At 35.6% G+C, this 16,408-nt stretch overlaps 2 protein-coding genes across 2 annotated transcripts; one reads left to right on the top strand and one right to left on the bottom strand.

Annotated features, from left to right (window-relative positions):
* The first annotated feature begins 2,967 nt into the window (after positions 1 to 2,967).
* Positions 2,968 to 9,549, top strand: LOC107912890 (glutamine synthetase nodule isozyme). Its single transcript, XM_016841258.2, has 12 exons — positions 2,968 to 3,086; positions 3,465 to 3,504; positions 3,588 to 3,691; positions 3,807 to 3,855; positions 7,865 to 7,971; positions 8,083 to 8,170; positions 8,255 to 8,383; positions 8,465 to 8,539; positions 8,616 to 8,669; positions 8,762 to 8,799; positions 8,868 to 9,027; positions 9,118 to 9,549. Exons 1-12 carry the CDS (start codon positions 3,013 to 3,015, stop codon positions 9,268 to 9,270), a joined length of 1,071 nt encoding a protein of 356 aa, XP_016696747.1. The 5' UTR covers positions 2,968 to 3,012; the 3' UTR covers positions 9,271 to 9,549.
* Positions 9,550 to 11,061: 1,512 nt separating this feature from the next.
* LOC107912891 (proline-rich receptor-like protein kinase PERK8) lies at positions 11,062 to 16,016 on the bottom strand. The gene is made up of 9 exons (XM_016841259.2): positions 15,702 to 16,016; positions 14,205 to 15,614; positions 13,567 to 13,977; positions 13,173 to 13,259; positions 12,948 to 13,018; positions 12,667 to 12,743; positions 12,381 to 12,528; positions 11,970 to 12,131; positions 11,062 to 11,793 (listed from the first exon to the last, which is right to left on the bottom strand). Exons 2-9 carry the CDS (start codon positions 15,208 to 15,210, stop codon positions 11,410 to 11,412), a joined length of 2,346 nt encoding a protein of 781 aa, XP_016696748.2. The 5' UTR covers positions 15,211 to 15,614; positions 15,702 to 16,016; the 3' UTR covers positions 11,062 to 11,409.
* Between the last annotated feature and the right edge of the window lie 392 nt (positions 16,017 to 16,408).

Below are 16,408 nucleotides of genomic sequence, written 5' to 3'. Positions count from 1 at the left end.
AGGTTAAAGCGCACACACACACACAAAAAGATAAAAATATTTTAAAGTTTTTCTAAAAATATCAAAGTTTTTAATATTATTATTTATTAAATTATAAAAAAATAAAATTACTAAAAATGCACGTCTAGAATGAACTTGGAAAAAAGATGTCTAGATTGATTGAAATTTGGACATACATTTGTCTAGATTCATTGTGCACATGAAATAAAAAATATATTTTTATATTATTTTTTGAAATTATAAAAATATAAAATTACAAAAAGAAAATGTACATCCATAATGAACTTGAACAAATGGATGTCAAGATTTGTCTAAATCTAAACACCTATTTGTCTAGGTTCATTATACATGTGAATAAAAAATCAGGTTTTATTATAGTATTATTTTTTGAAATTATAAAATGTATATATAATATTAAATTACTAAAAATACCCATTCAAAATGAATTTAGATAAATAGGTGTCGAGGTTCATCTAAATCTAGATATCTATTTTTCTAGATTCATTACGCTCATGAAATAAATAAAAAAAAGGTTTTTATTTTTATTTTTTGAAATTCTAAAAATTGTATTAAAATATATGTTATATCCCTTCACCACCTGAACATGTGTCAACAAGATAGAAGGTGTTGGCCTCCCCTTTGACTCCACTTGAGGCAATGTTTTGGTTGACCATTCGTCCTGACCAAAAAATCGACACCGTTTTTGTTTTCAAGGCCTTTTGCTAGATAAGCATTCCTGACAAGCCCATCCACTCCTAGATAATGAGATGAGCGCTTATTTTTGAGGCACTCGCCTTTAGGTGTGAACACATTCTTAATGCAATAAGGGGCCCATTTATGCGTAACATCCTCATATTGATTGAGTGCATGACGAAATGGGTCCCACGATGCTCGTCCTTCACTCTTTACATAATGGTAACTTTTCTTATAACAACTTGCCATGTCAAGGTAGTGAGCAAGAAGACCTCTTCTATAAATATCTTTTCAACAATGAAGAAGAGATCAATTTTTCAACTCTAAAGTTACTCTGAGCAAATCCTTTCTCTCTCTTAGTTAATCAGTCCTTTTGTTTCTTTCCAGCTCTCCGTCTCTTTAGATGAACCAACTTCCATAAAACCACCAATAACTACTCCTTACTCTCCTCCCTTCTTGTACTTTGTATCAACGATATATTTTAACAAAATTTGAACACACATGACAATATTTTATTAGTTGCCAATACAAAATTTAACAGTGTCCATGTACTCAAGAAAAGGACCAATTTGGTTAATGAATTTCAAGTTTAGGTATTAATTACGTCCAAAATAAGTTTAAATACCAACCAGGTACAAATTACCAAATTCAGGTACTAAAATATACATTACCTTATTTTAATAGATGAATGGAAATGATTTACGAATCTTTTTCACAGAAATAAAAAATATACATCCATTTGATAGACAAGTTAAATTAACAATAATATCAGCACATAGTATTGCGATTATAAACTTTATTCTTTTTATAAATCATATTGTATAATTTATAATGAATTGAAGTCTTCTCTTTTAGAATTAAATAATGAGAAGAGAAGAAGGAAGGTGCATGGTATGTGACGCTAGTGTAAGCAAATAATCACAAAGCCATTTTAAAAAATTGAAAACACCTTGCCCTTTCAACAGTATCAAAGAAGTATCCTTTCTGTTGGGTTACCCAACAACTCTTACAAGTTAAATGAATCCATTTTTTAATTAAAAAAATAACTTACTTATGTCATCACTGACCTAATGCAAAGTATTTGTTGAAAAAAATTAATGTTTGATTTTTCCCTTTAATTTTGTAATATTTAAAAAGCATGAGTGCATGAGAAAGGGAACGTTTAAAACGATTAAGCCGAATTGTTCACAAAATTCAATCATTAGTAAATCATAAGTTGTAAGCAATTAAAATTAGATATTTTGCTCGCATTTTATAATATTTTCTTTACATTTTTTTGATTTAATTAATTCACTTCATAATAAAATTCATATTTCAAGGCATAATCTCATTTTATTTAGTATTAAAATTTAATTTGATAATACAAAATATATTTTAAAAGAAGTTTAAATTTATTGATACAAATTACGAATAATGAAAAAGAGCACCAATTCACTTGTGATAAGTGAAGAGCTTGTGTAAGGAGAGAGGAGAAGGAGAAGATTGTTACATAATGTTGGCAAGGAAATGCGCCGACCCTTGGTCTCTTGTGCACTTAAGATTATATAAAGAGGTCATCCCTTGTCTTGTAACACAACATAGTTAACAAGACTACGTCCTACATGGTTGTAGTCTGGCCAAGTGCCGGGTCATTGCAGGTTAATTATCGTCATAGAATATATTGTGTAGTCTTACTCTAACATTTCCATCTTTGAGATCATACGAGGCAATTATACATTAATGATCTCAGCAAGGAGTGTTTGAAATTCAATGGACTATTTTTCATGATGACGTCAGATTGAATTTCTAATCTTACAAATCAACTGGCTAGTTCGTACTAACTTTTCTTCTTCTATAAAAGAAAATAAAAGGTTGGATATCGACCCGATTAAGCTACGAACAAATAAAAGATAGTTAAAGAAATTGAGAAATTGAACATATAAATTTAACGTGGAAAAATTCCTCTAAAAAAGAGAAAAAACCACGGATAAAAATAATTTTACTATAATGACAAAAGAACGAAGAGTACAAAAGATAGAGATAAAAACTAAACCCAAAAACCCGAAAACAAAGAGCCCTCTAAAAGTGTGTATTTTCTAAGGTTGTAAAAGAGTGCTAAATTTATAGGTCAAATAATAATAAAATAATCTAGATTAATCAGAGTTTGATCGAAACAAATAAATAAAGATTAAGTGAAAAATTATTTCTCAAATTTCACTACAACAAAAATTATAACCCTTTTTAAGAATAGAGTTGTGAACTCAAACAAGAATCGCCACTATAAAAGGCAACGCAACCTGCCTATGTTTTGAAACTTGTTTTATTATTCTTTTGAAGAATATGTCGCTTCTTACAGATCTCGTTAACCTTAATCTCTCGGACTGCACTGACAAAATCATTGCCGAATACATATGGTCGGTCCCTACTCTCCTATTCCTTCCACAATTTCTTTCTTTCTTCCAAAACATGTCTAACTCAGTGTGCTCTTCAATGTGTGCGCGCTCTACATCCTCTGTTTTGCGTGGTAACATGATCAAAACAGAGTGTTCATTTTTTTTGCTTTCAACAAGGTTTCTCTGTTAAGTAAATAAAAGGGTCTATATAATTAGAAATGCTCTTTATAACTCGAAAGAATCCAAAATCTTTTCTTCTCGTCTTACACAGTTACACTAAACTACATAGCTGACTGCCTTACATCTTGCTTTTGAATACTGAATATTAGGAATGGCAACTTCTGATCTGGTTTTTGTTACTAATGGAAGGTTTTTTTCCCTTTTGACATGGTTGAACAGGGTGGGTGGATCAGGCATCGATCTCAGAAGCAAAGCAAGGGTAATTGATTTGAACATTTGATTTTTCAGGTATTTTTCTTTACATTGTAATAACATGATATGCTTATATACGTGCATATATAGACACTTTCCGGGCCTGTTAGCGATCCTTCAAAGCTCCCAAAGTGGAATTATGACGGTTCCAGCACTGGTCAAGCCTCTGGCGAAGACAGTGAAGTCATCTTATAGTACTACTTTTTGCTCCTTTTTCTCTTTTAAATGTTTTCATACTTTTTGTTAGATATATTGATGGATTTTTTTATTTTTGTTTTTTGTGTGTATATTTACAATTAAATGGAATAGTCCTCAAGCTATATTCAAAGATCCATTTAGGAGGGGCAACAATATTCTTGTAAGTTGTGTCTCATCTATGTTATTTATTATTCCATACATTGTTGAATATTGGCAATATCCCACATTAGGAAAAGATAGAAAGGGAGGGGGTTTGGTTTGTTATATATAGAACCCCTCCCCCTTTGGTTGTATCATCCCAAAATCTTCTCCTTTGTAATATTTCTAGAGGAAATATTAATTTGGTAGTGTCCGAGGACGTAAGCTAAATTGGCCGAACCTCGTTAAAACTCTGGTATTTTATTTCTTATTTGTTTGCTTTTATTTAATAGCTTTATGTTGGTTATATTTATTTAGTTATTATTGCTATAAATATCTAAGTGAGTTCTGTCTAGTTGTTGGGTTTTAAGCGGGACCATTGTGACCCCTCCAATTTAACTGGGAATTTTCTTAGTATAATTGTTGGCATAATAATTATCTAAATATTTCTGATAATATTGTTATTAATATTATCGTCGCTTCCGCAACAATTGGTATCCGAGCCAAGGTTTTGTAGTATGCTCTGTGTTTGCAGCTTAGTCTGATCTTACACATCAGAAACATTTCCTAAAGCTTGTGGGTATTCTGCATTTGGTGGCTATTAAATAGAAGCTATGGCAAAAATGACAGAAGAAAAACCATCCACAGCAACAACTTCCACCTCGTACATCTTGTCGAGGGTTGGAACTACAAATACGAGATTTGCAGTGGAAATTTTTGATGGAACAGGTCATTTCGGCATGTGGCAAAGCGAGCTTCTAGATGCCCTCTTTCAACAAGGTCTAGATATTGCCATTGAGGAAGAAAAACCAGAAGGGGTTGATGATAAAGAATGGAAGACCATCAACCGATTGGCATGTGGTACAATTCGATCATGTCTTTCCAGAGAGCAGAAGTATACATTCAGTAAAGAGACTTCTGCAAGTAAATTGTGGAAAGCATTGGAGGAGAAATTTCTGAAGAAGAACAGTCAAAATAAGTTACATATGAAGAAAAGACTGTTTCGTTTCAGTTATGTTCCTGGTACCACGATGAACGAGCACATTACCAATTTTAATCAGCTGGTGGCTGATTTGTTGAATTTGGATGTGACTTTTGAAGACGAAGACTTGGCGTTAATGTTGTTGGGATCGCTTCCTGAGGAGTTTGAGTACCTTGAAACTACTCTACTTCATGGAAAATCGGAAGTAACTTTCAATGAAGTAACTGCTGCATTGTATAGCTATGAACTACGCCGAAAGGATAAGTTGAAAGGTTCAGGTGAAGCAGCAGTGGAAGCATTGGTAACAAGAGGTCGTCAGCAAAGTCAGTCTAAGGGGAAGAGAAGAAAGTCCAAAGGTCGAGCTGTTGCCAAAGATGAATGTTCTTTTTGCAAAGAAAAAGGACATTGGAAGAAAGATTGTCCAAAATTGAAGAAAAAAGGGAAGACTCCGCAAGATGCAAATGTTGCAGAATGCAATAGTGAAGCAGAGTCAGACTTTTCTCTTAGTATGACATCTTCAACATTATATGCAGATGAGTGGATCATGGATTCTGGTTGTTCCTATCATATGTGTCCCATTCGGGAATGGTTCTTTGAATTTCAAAAACTAGATGAAGGGGTTGTTTACATGGGTAATGATAACACATGTAAAATAGCCGGGATAGGTTCAATTAAACTGAGGAGTCATGATGGATCTACTAGAATTTTGCGGGATGTACGATATGTCCCAAAGTTGAAGAAGAATCTCATCTCTTTGGGGTCGTTAGAATCTAAAGGCCTAGTTGTGACAATACGAGATGGAGTTCTTAAAGCAACTTCAAGAGCATTGGTGATGTTGAAAGGCATAAGAAAGAACAATCTGTATTACTACCAAGGTAGTACAGTGGTCGGGACAACAGCAGCAGCAATTTCGAGTACCAAGAAGGACGCTGAGGCAACACAGCTGTGGCATATGCGTTTGGGCCATGCTGGTGAAAAATCCTTGCAAACTCTAGCCAAGCAAGGATTATTGAAAGGTACAAAGACTTGCAAACTTGAATTTTGCGAGCATTGTGTTCTGGGAAAACAACGAAGGGTGAAATTTGGCACTGGGATTCACAATACTAAAGGTATTCTGGATTATGTGCATTCTGATGTATGGGGACCGTCCAAGACTCCATCACTTGGAGGAAGACGTTATTTTGTCACCTTTATTGATGATTTTTCCAGACGAGTTTGGGTGTTTCCTATGAAGAACAAAGATGAGGTGCTTGAAGTTTTCCTTAAGTGGAAAACTAAAGTTGAAAATCAGACAGGAAGGAAGATTAAGGTTCTCCGATCAGACAACGGTGGAGAATATAAAAGCGATCCTTTCCTGAAGATATGCCAAGATTGTGGCATAGTAAGGCACTTCACCGTAGGTGGAACACCGCAACAGAATGGGGTGGCAGAGCGTATGAATCGAACGCTTGTGGAGAAAGTTCGATGTATGTTATCTAATGCTGGATTAGATAGAAAGTTTTGGACTGAGGCTGTGACGTACGCTCAACATCTCATCAATCATTTGCCATCATCTGCTATAAATGGCAAGACTCCTTTGGAGAAATGGTATGGAAAACCTGCTACTGATTATGACACCTTGCGCATTTTTGGTTCTATTGCATATTATCATGTGAAAGAATCAAAGTTAGATCCAAGAGCAAAGAAGGCTCTATTCATGGGCTTCAATGCTGGTGTTAAGGGATATCGTTTGTGGTGTCTAGAGGCAAAGAAGACGATAATCAGTAGGGATGTTACCTTTCATGAATCTGCCATGTTGAATAAGGTAAATCCAGAAGGAGTGAGTAGTACTTCACAGCAGGTGGAGTGTACTCCGCAGCAGGTGGAGTTTGAGCAGAGTGTGGTAATTCCAGCAAAAGGTACCACTAGTGATTCTTCATTGGCAGATGCAGAGTCAGATGAGGAAGAGGTTTCTACCCAAGAACCTCAACAGCAATCAGAGCCAATTGCAGTCAGAAGGCAGAGACGAGAAATTCAGAAACCTGCTCGTTTCACTGACATGGTAGCTTATGCACTTCCAGTTGTTGATAATATTCCATCCACTTACACCGAAGCCATTCAGAGTTTAGAGAATAATAGATGGTTAGGTGCAATGGAAGAGGAAATGCAATCTCTAGAGAAAAACAAGACGTGGAAGCTGGCACAACTACCAAAAGGGAAGAAGGCGATTGGTTGCAAATTTGAAGACACTATTGAAGTTTGTGTTATGAGAAGATGTTCGAAGATGTGGAATATCGCCAAGGTGGAGATTTGTTGAATATTGGCAATATCCCACATTAGGAAAAGATAGAAAGGGAGGGGGTTTGGTTTGTTATATATAGAACCCCTCCCCCTTTGGTTGTATCATCCCAAAATCTTCTCCTTTGTAATATTTCTAGAGGAAATATTAATTTGGTAGTGTCCGAGGACGTAAGCTAAATTGGCCGAACCTCGTTAAAACTCTGGTATTTTATTTCTTATTTGTTTGCTTTTATTTAATAGCTTTATGTTGGTTATATTTATTTAGTTATTATTGCTATAAATATCTAAGTGAGTTCTGTCTAGTTGTTGGGTTTTAAGCGGGACCATTGTGACCCCTCCAATTTAACTGGGAATTTTCTTAGTATAATTGTTGGCATAATAATTATCTAAATATTTCTGATAATATTGTTATTAATATTATCGTCGCTTCCGCAACATACATGCTCTTCACTTGCAATTTTTCTAAAATCTTATACAATTAAGAAGTTGAAACAAAAAGAAAATTTAAATTTTTCATAAATTCATATGGAAATAAATATTTTAATCAAAATAATATAAAATAGATATAAAAAGTAAAAGTTGTATTTTAGTAAATATATTAAGATCGAACCGCTTGCTCTAAAAATTTTAATTAAAATACAAATTTTCTTGTCATAAAACCCGATTTTCAATGCTATGAAATTTTTAAAAGAATGTTGGGCACATCCATCCGCACTTAAAACGGCTGAGTGCTAACTTCCATATTAAACAGTGATGATTTTTTTTTTAGGTTATGTGCGATGCTTATACTCCAGCTGGTGATCCAATTCCCACAAACAAGAGATGCGCTGCTGCTAAGATTTTTAGCCATCCTGATGTTGTCGCCGAAGAACCCTGGTATTTCCCTTTTGTTCTTTTCTTTCTTTGAACTATTTAAGAATGTGTGATTTAGTACATACATATATATATTTGTGTTGATTTTGCATATGATATATGAGAGCAAAACAGGTATGGAATAGAGCAAGAGTACACCTTGTTGCAGAAAGATGTTAAATGGCCAATTGGATGGCCTGTGGGTGGCTTTCCTGGACCTCAGGTAATCATTTCTTTCTTTTTCCAATTGCTTGTTTTATAGAAGAAGCAGCAGTGGGTGATAAATATAATCTTACTTTTATGACAGGGACCTTACTATTGTGGTGTTGGCGTCGACAAAGCCTTTGGCCGTGACATTGTGGATTCTCATTACAAAGCTTGTCTATATGCTGGAATCAGTATCAGTGGCATCAATGGAGAAGTCATGCCAGGACAGGTACTATAACCTTTTGGCCTAAATCCAAATATATTTATATTCGTTTGTTATGCTGAATTTTCTTTTCTTGATGGCTTAAAGTGGGAATTTCAAGTTGGCCCAACAGTTGGCATCTCTGCCGGAGATGAGTTATGGGTTGCGCGTTACGTTTTGGAGGTAATGAAGCACTACCCCTTCACTTGAGAACACTTTCGCTTCTTTTGATCTTAATATTCTAGTTTCTAAATTACAGAGGATCACTGAGATTGCTGGAGTGGTGCTCTCATTTGATCCCAAGCCCATTCAGGTTTGAATCCTTTGCTTCCCTTTGCTTTTACTTTAGCTCTATTTTAATGAACTTGAAGATTAACTCATACACCTTAATACTAATGATCACAGGGAGACTGGAATGGTGCCGGTGCTCACACCAATTACAGGTATATTTTAATAGATCTTTCCAAGTTTATTCCAAGAACTAATTGTGTGTCATGTATGTATGTAACAGTACAAAGTCCATGAGATGTGATGGAGGCTATGAGGTTATCAAGAAAGCAATTGAAAAGCTTGGGGCGAGGCACACACAACACATTGCTGCCTATGGAGAAGGCAATGAACGCCGCCTCACTGGTCGACATGAGACTGCCGACATCAACACTTTCATATGGGTATACACTGCTACGCATTCCATTGATTCAATTGGGAAATTCTAATTTCTTATTCCTTTATTCAATGTACAATATGCAATGGTTGAATAGGGTGTTGCAAACCGTGGCGCATCGATTCGTGTTGGTCGAGACACAGAGAAAGCCGGAAAAGGTTATTTCGAAGACCGGCGGCCAGCTTCAAACATGGACCCATACATTGTCACTTCCATGATTGCAGAAACCACCATCCTGTGGAAACCCTGAGGCATATATATACCTTGCCTTACTGTTTCTGTGTGGTACAAAGGAAAGAGCTATGTTTGTTTTGTTTTGCTTGCTATATCGAGCCGGATCGGACCAAAGAACTAGTTTGTTTTGGGGTAGGGTACAAATAATCATGTCTTTTTACTTTGATGGATGCTGCTACATTTAATGGCTACTTGGCCTTTCTATATCTTCTGTTGATTCCTTGCCATTAAGTTATGCTCTTTTCAAATGTACCTTTTATCAATAATATTAAGAGCTGTTTTTTGAGTTGTTTAATTGTTGATGCTGCACTGTAGAGGTGATCATGGGCAGGGTCGGGCCCAGCCCAGCCTAAAATATGGACCTAAAAATTTGTTTAAGCCCGACCTGAAAAAAAATATTAAGCTCAAGCTTAGTCTGGCCCGGCCCATATTAAATATATACATTTAATATATATAAAATATATATATTTGATTAAAAATAAAAATATTTAATATTTAATTAAAAGTAAAAAATATATATTTAATATATAATTTGGGTCGGGCCGGGCCAAAAAAGTTTTACCCGAGGCTCGGCCTATTTTCTAAACGGGCCTCGTTTTTTGCCCAAACCCATATTTGGGCCTATATTTTTACCTGAACCCTGCTGGGTAGCTCAACTCATGATCACCTCTATGTTGCAGTCCTTTCGTGGAGATTTTAATCTTATGGTTATTTTCAGAAAAAAAATTAAATTTTTCTAAAATTATAATATGATTTTTTTAATTCCGATACTTCAAGGTAAATTTTTTAAAATTTCAATTTCATCCCAAAGTGAGCTCCCACTGATGTTCATCTTATAGAACTCATCTGGGTTTAAGTCTCTAGATAAGCAGTTAAAAGGTTCAATTTCAGAATAACTCACTCTTATGATTAGTGTGTGTGAGTCGTGTGGTATTAAAGTTCCTTCTAATTACTAAAAAGTGTAATTATTACTTTAATAATTACATTTTCATCTAATTACTTTAGATTCTCTAAATATATGTTTAAGCACATTCAATTCAAGTAAATCATAATATCTCTTTGTTTTGAGTTCGAAGATTACTTTTAACTAATAATTTTAGATTTCCTTGGTAATGTGAAATCTTTGACAAATTTACCCAATTTGATTCATTTTACTTAATTAAAAAATAAAACAATCATAATTTAGGATAAATCTCAATATGAACTTTGATCAAATATGAAATTTGATACATAAACTTAGATTTGATGTAATTATACATATAAAACTTTTTTATTGTGCTTCAAATGTTTACATAAAAATTTGATTTTAATTTAATTGTACGCATCTAAGTAAATAGACCAATTTATTCTATATTAGATAATTATAATTATTTATCATAAAATGATGTTACAAAAATCACATTAAATGATTTCTTTTTAGACAAGGGAGTATGGATGATTGATGTTATATAGATATTTGTCTTAAATTAAATCATATTTTCATATACAAAATTATATAAATTCTGAAATTTATGTATTATATTGTATATAAGATAAAATTTTTAGATTTATCCCTATTTTTAAAATTTTTGATATATTGACCTTTTATGAAATATTATTTTTATGACAATTTTATCATTTTTTAAAATCAATTTGATTAAATTTTCCTTTAATGGCAACAAATAACATATTTTAGTAAAAAATATAATAATAAAATAATAAAAGAAACACAAATTATGTAAAAAAAAAACAATTTAGTAAAATATGTACCAAATAATAAAATCTTATATTACAACTAAATAAACCAAAGGATAATGTGCTAATTAAATTTACATTCCAATAAACGAAACTTATATTGAATTGTTAATAAATATAAATACAAGGAGAAATATATATGAATAGTTCTAAAACATAGAAAATAGATGCATTCTTACAGGGAAAAATATAAGCTTTTTTCATTAAAAAATAATGAAGGAAAAAGAGGGAAAAAAAGGGTTAAAAATTAAAAATATTACACATCAAATGATCTGATCCAATGATCATAATCAATGAATCTTATCCAAAATTTAGAGTCAAGACATCCCCCTTTAAACTCTCTCATGTAATGGCAATTCAATTACCATGTAACGGTAAAGCATTGAAAACTCATCTGATTTGCTTTACATTAGAGGTGCATTCAAGGCATTAGGGTGTTCCGATCCCTTTGTTCTTGGCCCCAGCCACCGCTCGGATTCCCATACTCTCTATCCCTTTGTTCTCGACTCCAGCCACCGCTCGGATTCCTGTAATCTCTATCCCTTTGTTCTCGACTCCAGCCGCCACTTGGATTCCCATTATCTCGACTCTTCCAGCTACCTTGACTACCATCGTCTCGACTCCTCCAACTGCTTTGAGAGTGATTAAAGAAACTCGAACTGTAGTCTTGACTGCCAAATGCTAGCCTTTGGAACATTCTGATTTGTGCAGATTGTTGTGCTGAATCGTAGACTTCACTTTGGCCAGGTTTCATTCCGTTTGTGAGATCCGATGACTCGTCCAGTGAGTCTAGAGCTCTCACCACCTAAGAAATAAATGTGGAAGAACACACATAAACACGCAAGTTTCTTACTTTTGTTACTCGGATTCCACCATTTTGTTTTGAGTACTAGTATGATCCAACATATATTCTGACATGAGTATAAGACATGACCCTCTAATGATTCTCAAAATAGTTCCTTAGTACTTTAATCTATTTACCTGACTCATTCTAGGCCTTTTAGCAGCTGAATGTCGCACACAAGCAGCAGCTGCCTCAATCATTCGAAACATTTCATGACCCATGTAGTTCTTTTCCAGCCTCGGATCCACCAACATATCAAAGTCTTGATGTTCAATTGCTTCAGCAAGCAAAGGTCGAGCCTGAGTAACAAGGTTGAATCATATTATATGTTTGAAATTGGAACATTGCCACAGGTTCTGTTAATAACAAACAATCAAGGTCATACAATATTAGACTGCAACTTCAGATTTTATTCAGACGAAAATCAAATTTCTTGAAGATTCTAACAGTATAAGCTAAAACTTACGAAGAAAGCCAAAGCAAAAGGCATGTTAAAACAAGAAAAAACTTTTGAAAACACAACAAAACATAGTGGAATAGCCTTTTACCCATTCAACCAGGCTCTCGTCACCTAACGGCTGAGAATCATCAACAGGTTTGCGCCCGGTAATTAACTCCAAGAGAACAACACCAAAGGAATAAACATCGGATTTTTCAGTTAACTTGCCACTTGTTGCATACTCTGGAGCCATATATCTAAAAAAGAACAAATCCATTTATCAGAAAAAACCTGAATATTCAGTAGTTAATTTCCAGTAATATAGTATGATTTTAACGATTGAGAATCAGTAATTAATTTTTCAATTTATTGAACAATGTCTAGTGCTAACTTACCCAAAGGTTCCCATCACACGTGTGGTTACATGGGTATTTGAATCCAATGCTAATTTTGCAAGCCCAAAATCCGAAACCTGAATTGCGAGACAGAAAGTTAGATTTGACAAAAGAAGTCCCAATGCAGGTCCTAAGGAAGAGTACAATTTGTAAATTATAAAAGTAGTGCATAAGTCTCGAGTTAACAAACTTGTTATGTTATTCATAAGCACTGTCAAGAAGCAATTCAAGATCAAAATAATGATGCTGGTAAAACTTTATATTTGTAGAAAAGGGAATACCTGAGCCTCAAAATTCCTGTCAAGAAGAATATTTGATGACTTGATGTCCCTATGAATGATGCGAGGATGGCCTGATCAAAGGAACATATTACTTTTATAGCATAGCAACTCAATGGTTTAGATGTTTAATCTACTGTTGTTTTTTCTTCATATTATTAAATGGTTTGCAGCATATGTCAGGGTTTCAAAGTACGACAAAGAAAAGAAGAAAGAACAAAAGATTACAGTCTTCATGGAGGTAAGCTATCCCGCGAGCAGCTCCGGCAGCAACCTTGACTCGAAGAGCCCAATCCATAACCGGCCCGCCTCTACCTACAAAATTCCATAAAAGTGCACAAAACTAAAACATTATCTTCAATCCAATCTGTATAGGGGATGATTGTGTGCATGAAAGTGTTAGTCGGGAAAATATGGAGCTTCCCAACTTTAGTACAGATGCTCAAGTGGTTCAAATCCAAAGAAGCTAAAAGACAGGAATCCTCTCACCGAGTTGGTATAAATATCCATGATATCAATTTAATTTGAACCATATTAATATTCGTGCAAACTATTTTGACCTTTGAACTTAAAATTATATCCAACTTCGTCATAACCAGAGAATGCATGGAAGATGTCTTACCATGGAGATGGTAATGAAGGGTATTGTTCGGGACATAATCATAGACAAGCAATCTTTGATGCTCAGATATACAGTACCCCACGAGTGAAACCAAATGGCGATGATGTACTCGGCTAATGATCTCAACTTCTGCTCTGAACTCCCGCTCTCCCTGCCCACCACCAATTTTTAGCTGCTTTACAGCCACTTCTCTACCATCTGTAAGGATACCTTTGTATACACAACCAAATCCACCTTCACCCAAAAGATTACGTTCCGAAAATCCATCTGTTGCCTGGATTAGCTCTTCATATGTAAACCATGACCTGGAACTATTGACCCCACCAGGGTCTGACGGTGAATAAAAACCACCACTAGAACCACTTCCTACCACCAGTTTAAGTGGAGACTGGGGCCTCAAAAAGGCTGAATCTGCGGTGCAATGCAAGTACATTATAGGGCATAATTGAAGTAATATCCAAAAGGAATTGAAACATAATTTGCACAAGCCGGAAACAAAATTTATCCTATATCGACTTTAAATCTTTGGCAAGTGATAATTTAAGATAAAAAAGGTTGATTTCACTTGTCAATAACATGGCATGTTTACACATAATATGCATAAACTCTTGTAGATAAGCAATGTTTCAACCATATACCTGAATTTTGAGAAGAGGCAAATGGAGAAGGCATGGCATACCCAATTTTCGTTCCAGCACTCTTCCTTTTTCGTTTTTTTGCAAACCACACAGCCAACACAAGAAGACTGAGCACTATAAACCCAACACCAATGCCGATTGCCACAGACCCTCCTGTGCCTAAACCACTCTTACCAGAGGATGCCGCATTTTCAGATCCATTGGTACCATTAGTTGACCTTGCAGTTGGTTTCTCGGTTGGAATTGAGGGCAATGAACTAGGACTTCCAGTAGTATTTGGGGATTCCGGAGATGAAATTGTAGGTGGTGAGGAGGTAGATGGAACTGAGGGAGGAGGGGATGATAATGTGGGTGTTGAGGGAGAAGTTGTGGCAGGAGCGGGAGCAGTCTTAGAACTGGGTGGTGGAGGTGTAAGCCTAGGAGGCGAGGAAGAGCTTTCCGGTGGTGGTGTTGCTGATGGTGAAGATGGAGCCTTTGAGGCAGGCGGTGTTGGAACATTATCAGGGGGTGGTGGTGAACTTAAAATGACAGCAGGTGGAGGTGAAGCTGCAACAGGAGGTGGCTGTGCAGCTTGTGGAGGAGGAGAAGCACTGGATTGTGTTGGTGGAGATAAAACCGGAGAGGGTGGTGAATTATCGGAGGGCGGAGGAGCATCAGGAGCTGAAGGTGGCGGAGATGTCGGCAGTGATGGAGGTGGGGAAGCTGGAGGGGACGGAGGAGGTGAAGCTGGGGTCGATGGTGGAGGCGAAACTGGTGGTGGGGTCAATGCCGGTGGTGGAGACAGAGGTGGTGATGGAGGAGGAGCTGTAGGGACAGCTGGAGAGGATTCAGGGGGTGGAGTTGAGGAATTTGAGGGTGATGGTGGGGGATCAGTAGTTTGATTAGGCTGAGATGAAGTAGGGGAAGGCGAAGTGGTTGAGGAATTAGAGGACAAGGTAGGAGACAACGGTGGCGGTGGGATATCATTAGAAGTTGGTGGAATTACGGAAGGTAAAACTGAAGTCATATTTCTATAAATGTTCAAGCCTAATATATTCCCTACACTTTCATATCCATTTTATAAAATTCAAGTCTCCAATTATTCTCCAACACTAATCACTCATCTTTTCCACAACACAAAATGCTAAAATTCAAGCCTTCAAACGTGTATTCAAACTTCCGTAGCTAAAATAAAAATAAAACTCCAAAAAATTGGCAATAGAAAATGTCTCAACAAGTCAGTCTCAGGCAAAAGAAATAAAAACCAATCAAGTCAATTCCGTACTCCAACAACCTCTAAAAACCCAAACTTAAACAAGAAATGAGGAAAACCCAGAGTTTAAAATCCTCCAAAAAGCAAAACCCAGATTGCCAATCTCAAAAATTCACATCAGTAGACTGAGTTCTCACTTCCACAGAACGACAAAGCAACTGTTAATAAGCAAAATGCAAGATTACCATATGGATGAACACTGAGGGAAAAAAACCCAAGAAGCTGGAAAGAAAAGAAATGCTTACCTAGCTCTCCAAGAAGTGAAGAAAATTGGAATCTTGAAAAGCTCCCGAGATGGAGGTGTTGATTAGTAGCAAGAAAACAAAAGAAAAGTTGAAAAGAAAAGGGAAAAGGCTGTCCCTTGCTTCTTTTTTTTTGAAGGAAATGTGTAGAGAGGGAGGGAGAGAGAGAGAGCGTGTTTTGGGGAGAGAAGAAGAGAAGAGAGCCCACAAATGGTGCAGAGGAAACGTGGGGGCAACTTGGAATAGGGAGTGAAATAGTGAGGCAATCGTGTCTTTCATCACATGTATGAGAGCCTACCCATGGCACTGTCTCTTTCTTAGCTGTTTACTTAATATTCTTTCCTTTTTTTCTTTTCAGGCTTAATGCCCCTGCCCTCAACCATCATCAAACCCTGTATCCACACCATTCTTTTCTTGGCCCCATTATCGCCCTTTTCAAAAAGGAATGGTTAAATTTTGATATTAGTCCTTCTAGTATAACTAAATTATGAATTTAGTTCTTATATTTTACTTTTGTCATTTTCAGTCCTTGTACTATTTTGAAGTTTTAGTCTTGACCAAATGGTGGTTGTTAAATTCACAAAGTTAAATTTTTTTATTTTCAAAATTTAATACGATAAATATATCATTGCACATGTAATGGTATGTCAACTTACTATTTTCATTAACAGCTGTCATTTTCATTAAGACTGAAAATTTAGAATTAAAAA

The sequence above is a fragment of the Gossypium hirsutum genome, chromosome D11, assembly GCF_007990345.1.
Source record: "Gossypium hirsutum isolate 1008001.06 chromosome D11, Gossypium_hirsutum_v2.1, whole genome shotgun sequence".
In the NCBI taxonomy this organism is placed as follows: Eukaryota; Viridiplantae; Streptophyta; class Magnoliopsida; order Malvales; family Malvaceae; genus Gossypium; species Gossypium hirsutum.
Note: the sequence above shows the minus strand (reverse complement) of the source record. Positions and strands in the feature narration are given on the sequence as shown.

What these genes read in the sequence shown, in the direction of transcription:
- LOC107912891 (XM_016841259.2), bottom strand. Translation starts at nt 15,210, where the DNA reads ATGACTTCAGTTTTACCTTCCGTAATTCCACCAACTTCTAATGATATC. An exon ending in ACAGGAATTTTGAGGCTCAG is followed by an intron (nt 12,744 to 12,947) that starts GTATTCCCTTTT and finishes CTCGCAATTCAG; the next exon opens with GTTTCGGATTTTGGGCTTGC. An exon ending in AAAGGCCTAGAATGAGTCAG is followed by an intron (nt 11,794 to 11,969) that starts GTAAATAGATTA and finishes TTTATTTCTTAG; the next exon opens with GTGGTGAGAGCTCTAGACTC.
- LOC107912890 (XM_016841258.2), top strand. Translation starts at nt 3,013, where the DNA reads ATGTCGCTTCTTACAGATCTCGTTAACCTTAATCTCTCGGACTGCACT. An exon ending in ATCATTGCCGAATACATATG is followed by an intron (nt 3,087 to 3,464) that starts GTCGGTCCCTAC and finishes ATGGTTGAACAG; the next exon opens with GGTGGGTGGATCAGGCATCG. An exon ending in TTGCGCGTTACGTTTTGGAG is followed by an intron (nt 8,540 to 8,615) that starts GTAATGAAGCAC and finishes TCTAAATTACAG; the next exon opens with AGGATCACTGAGATTGCTGG.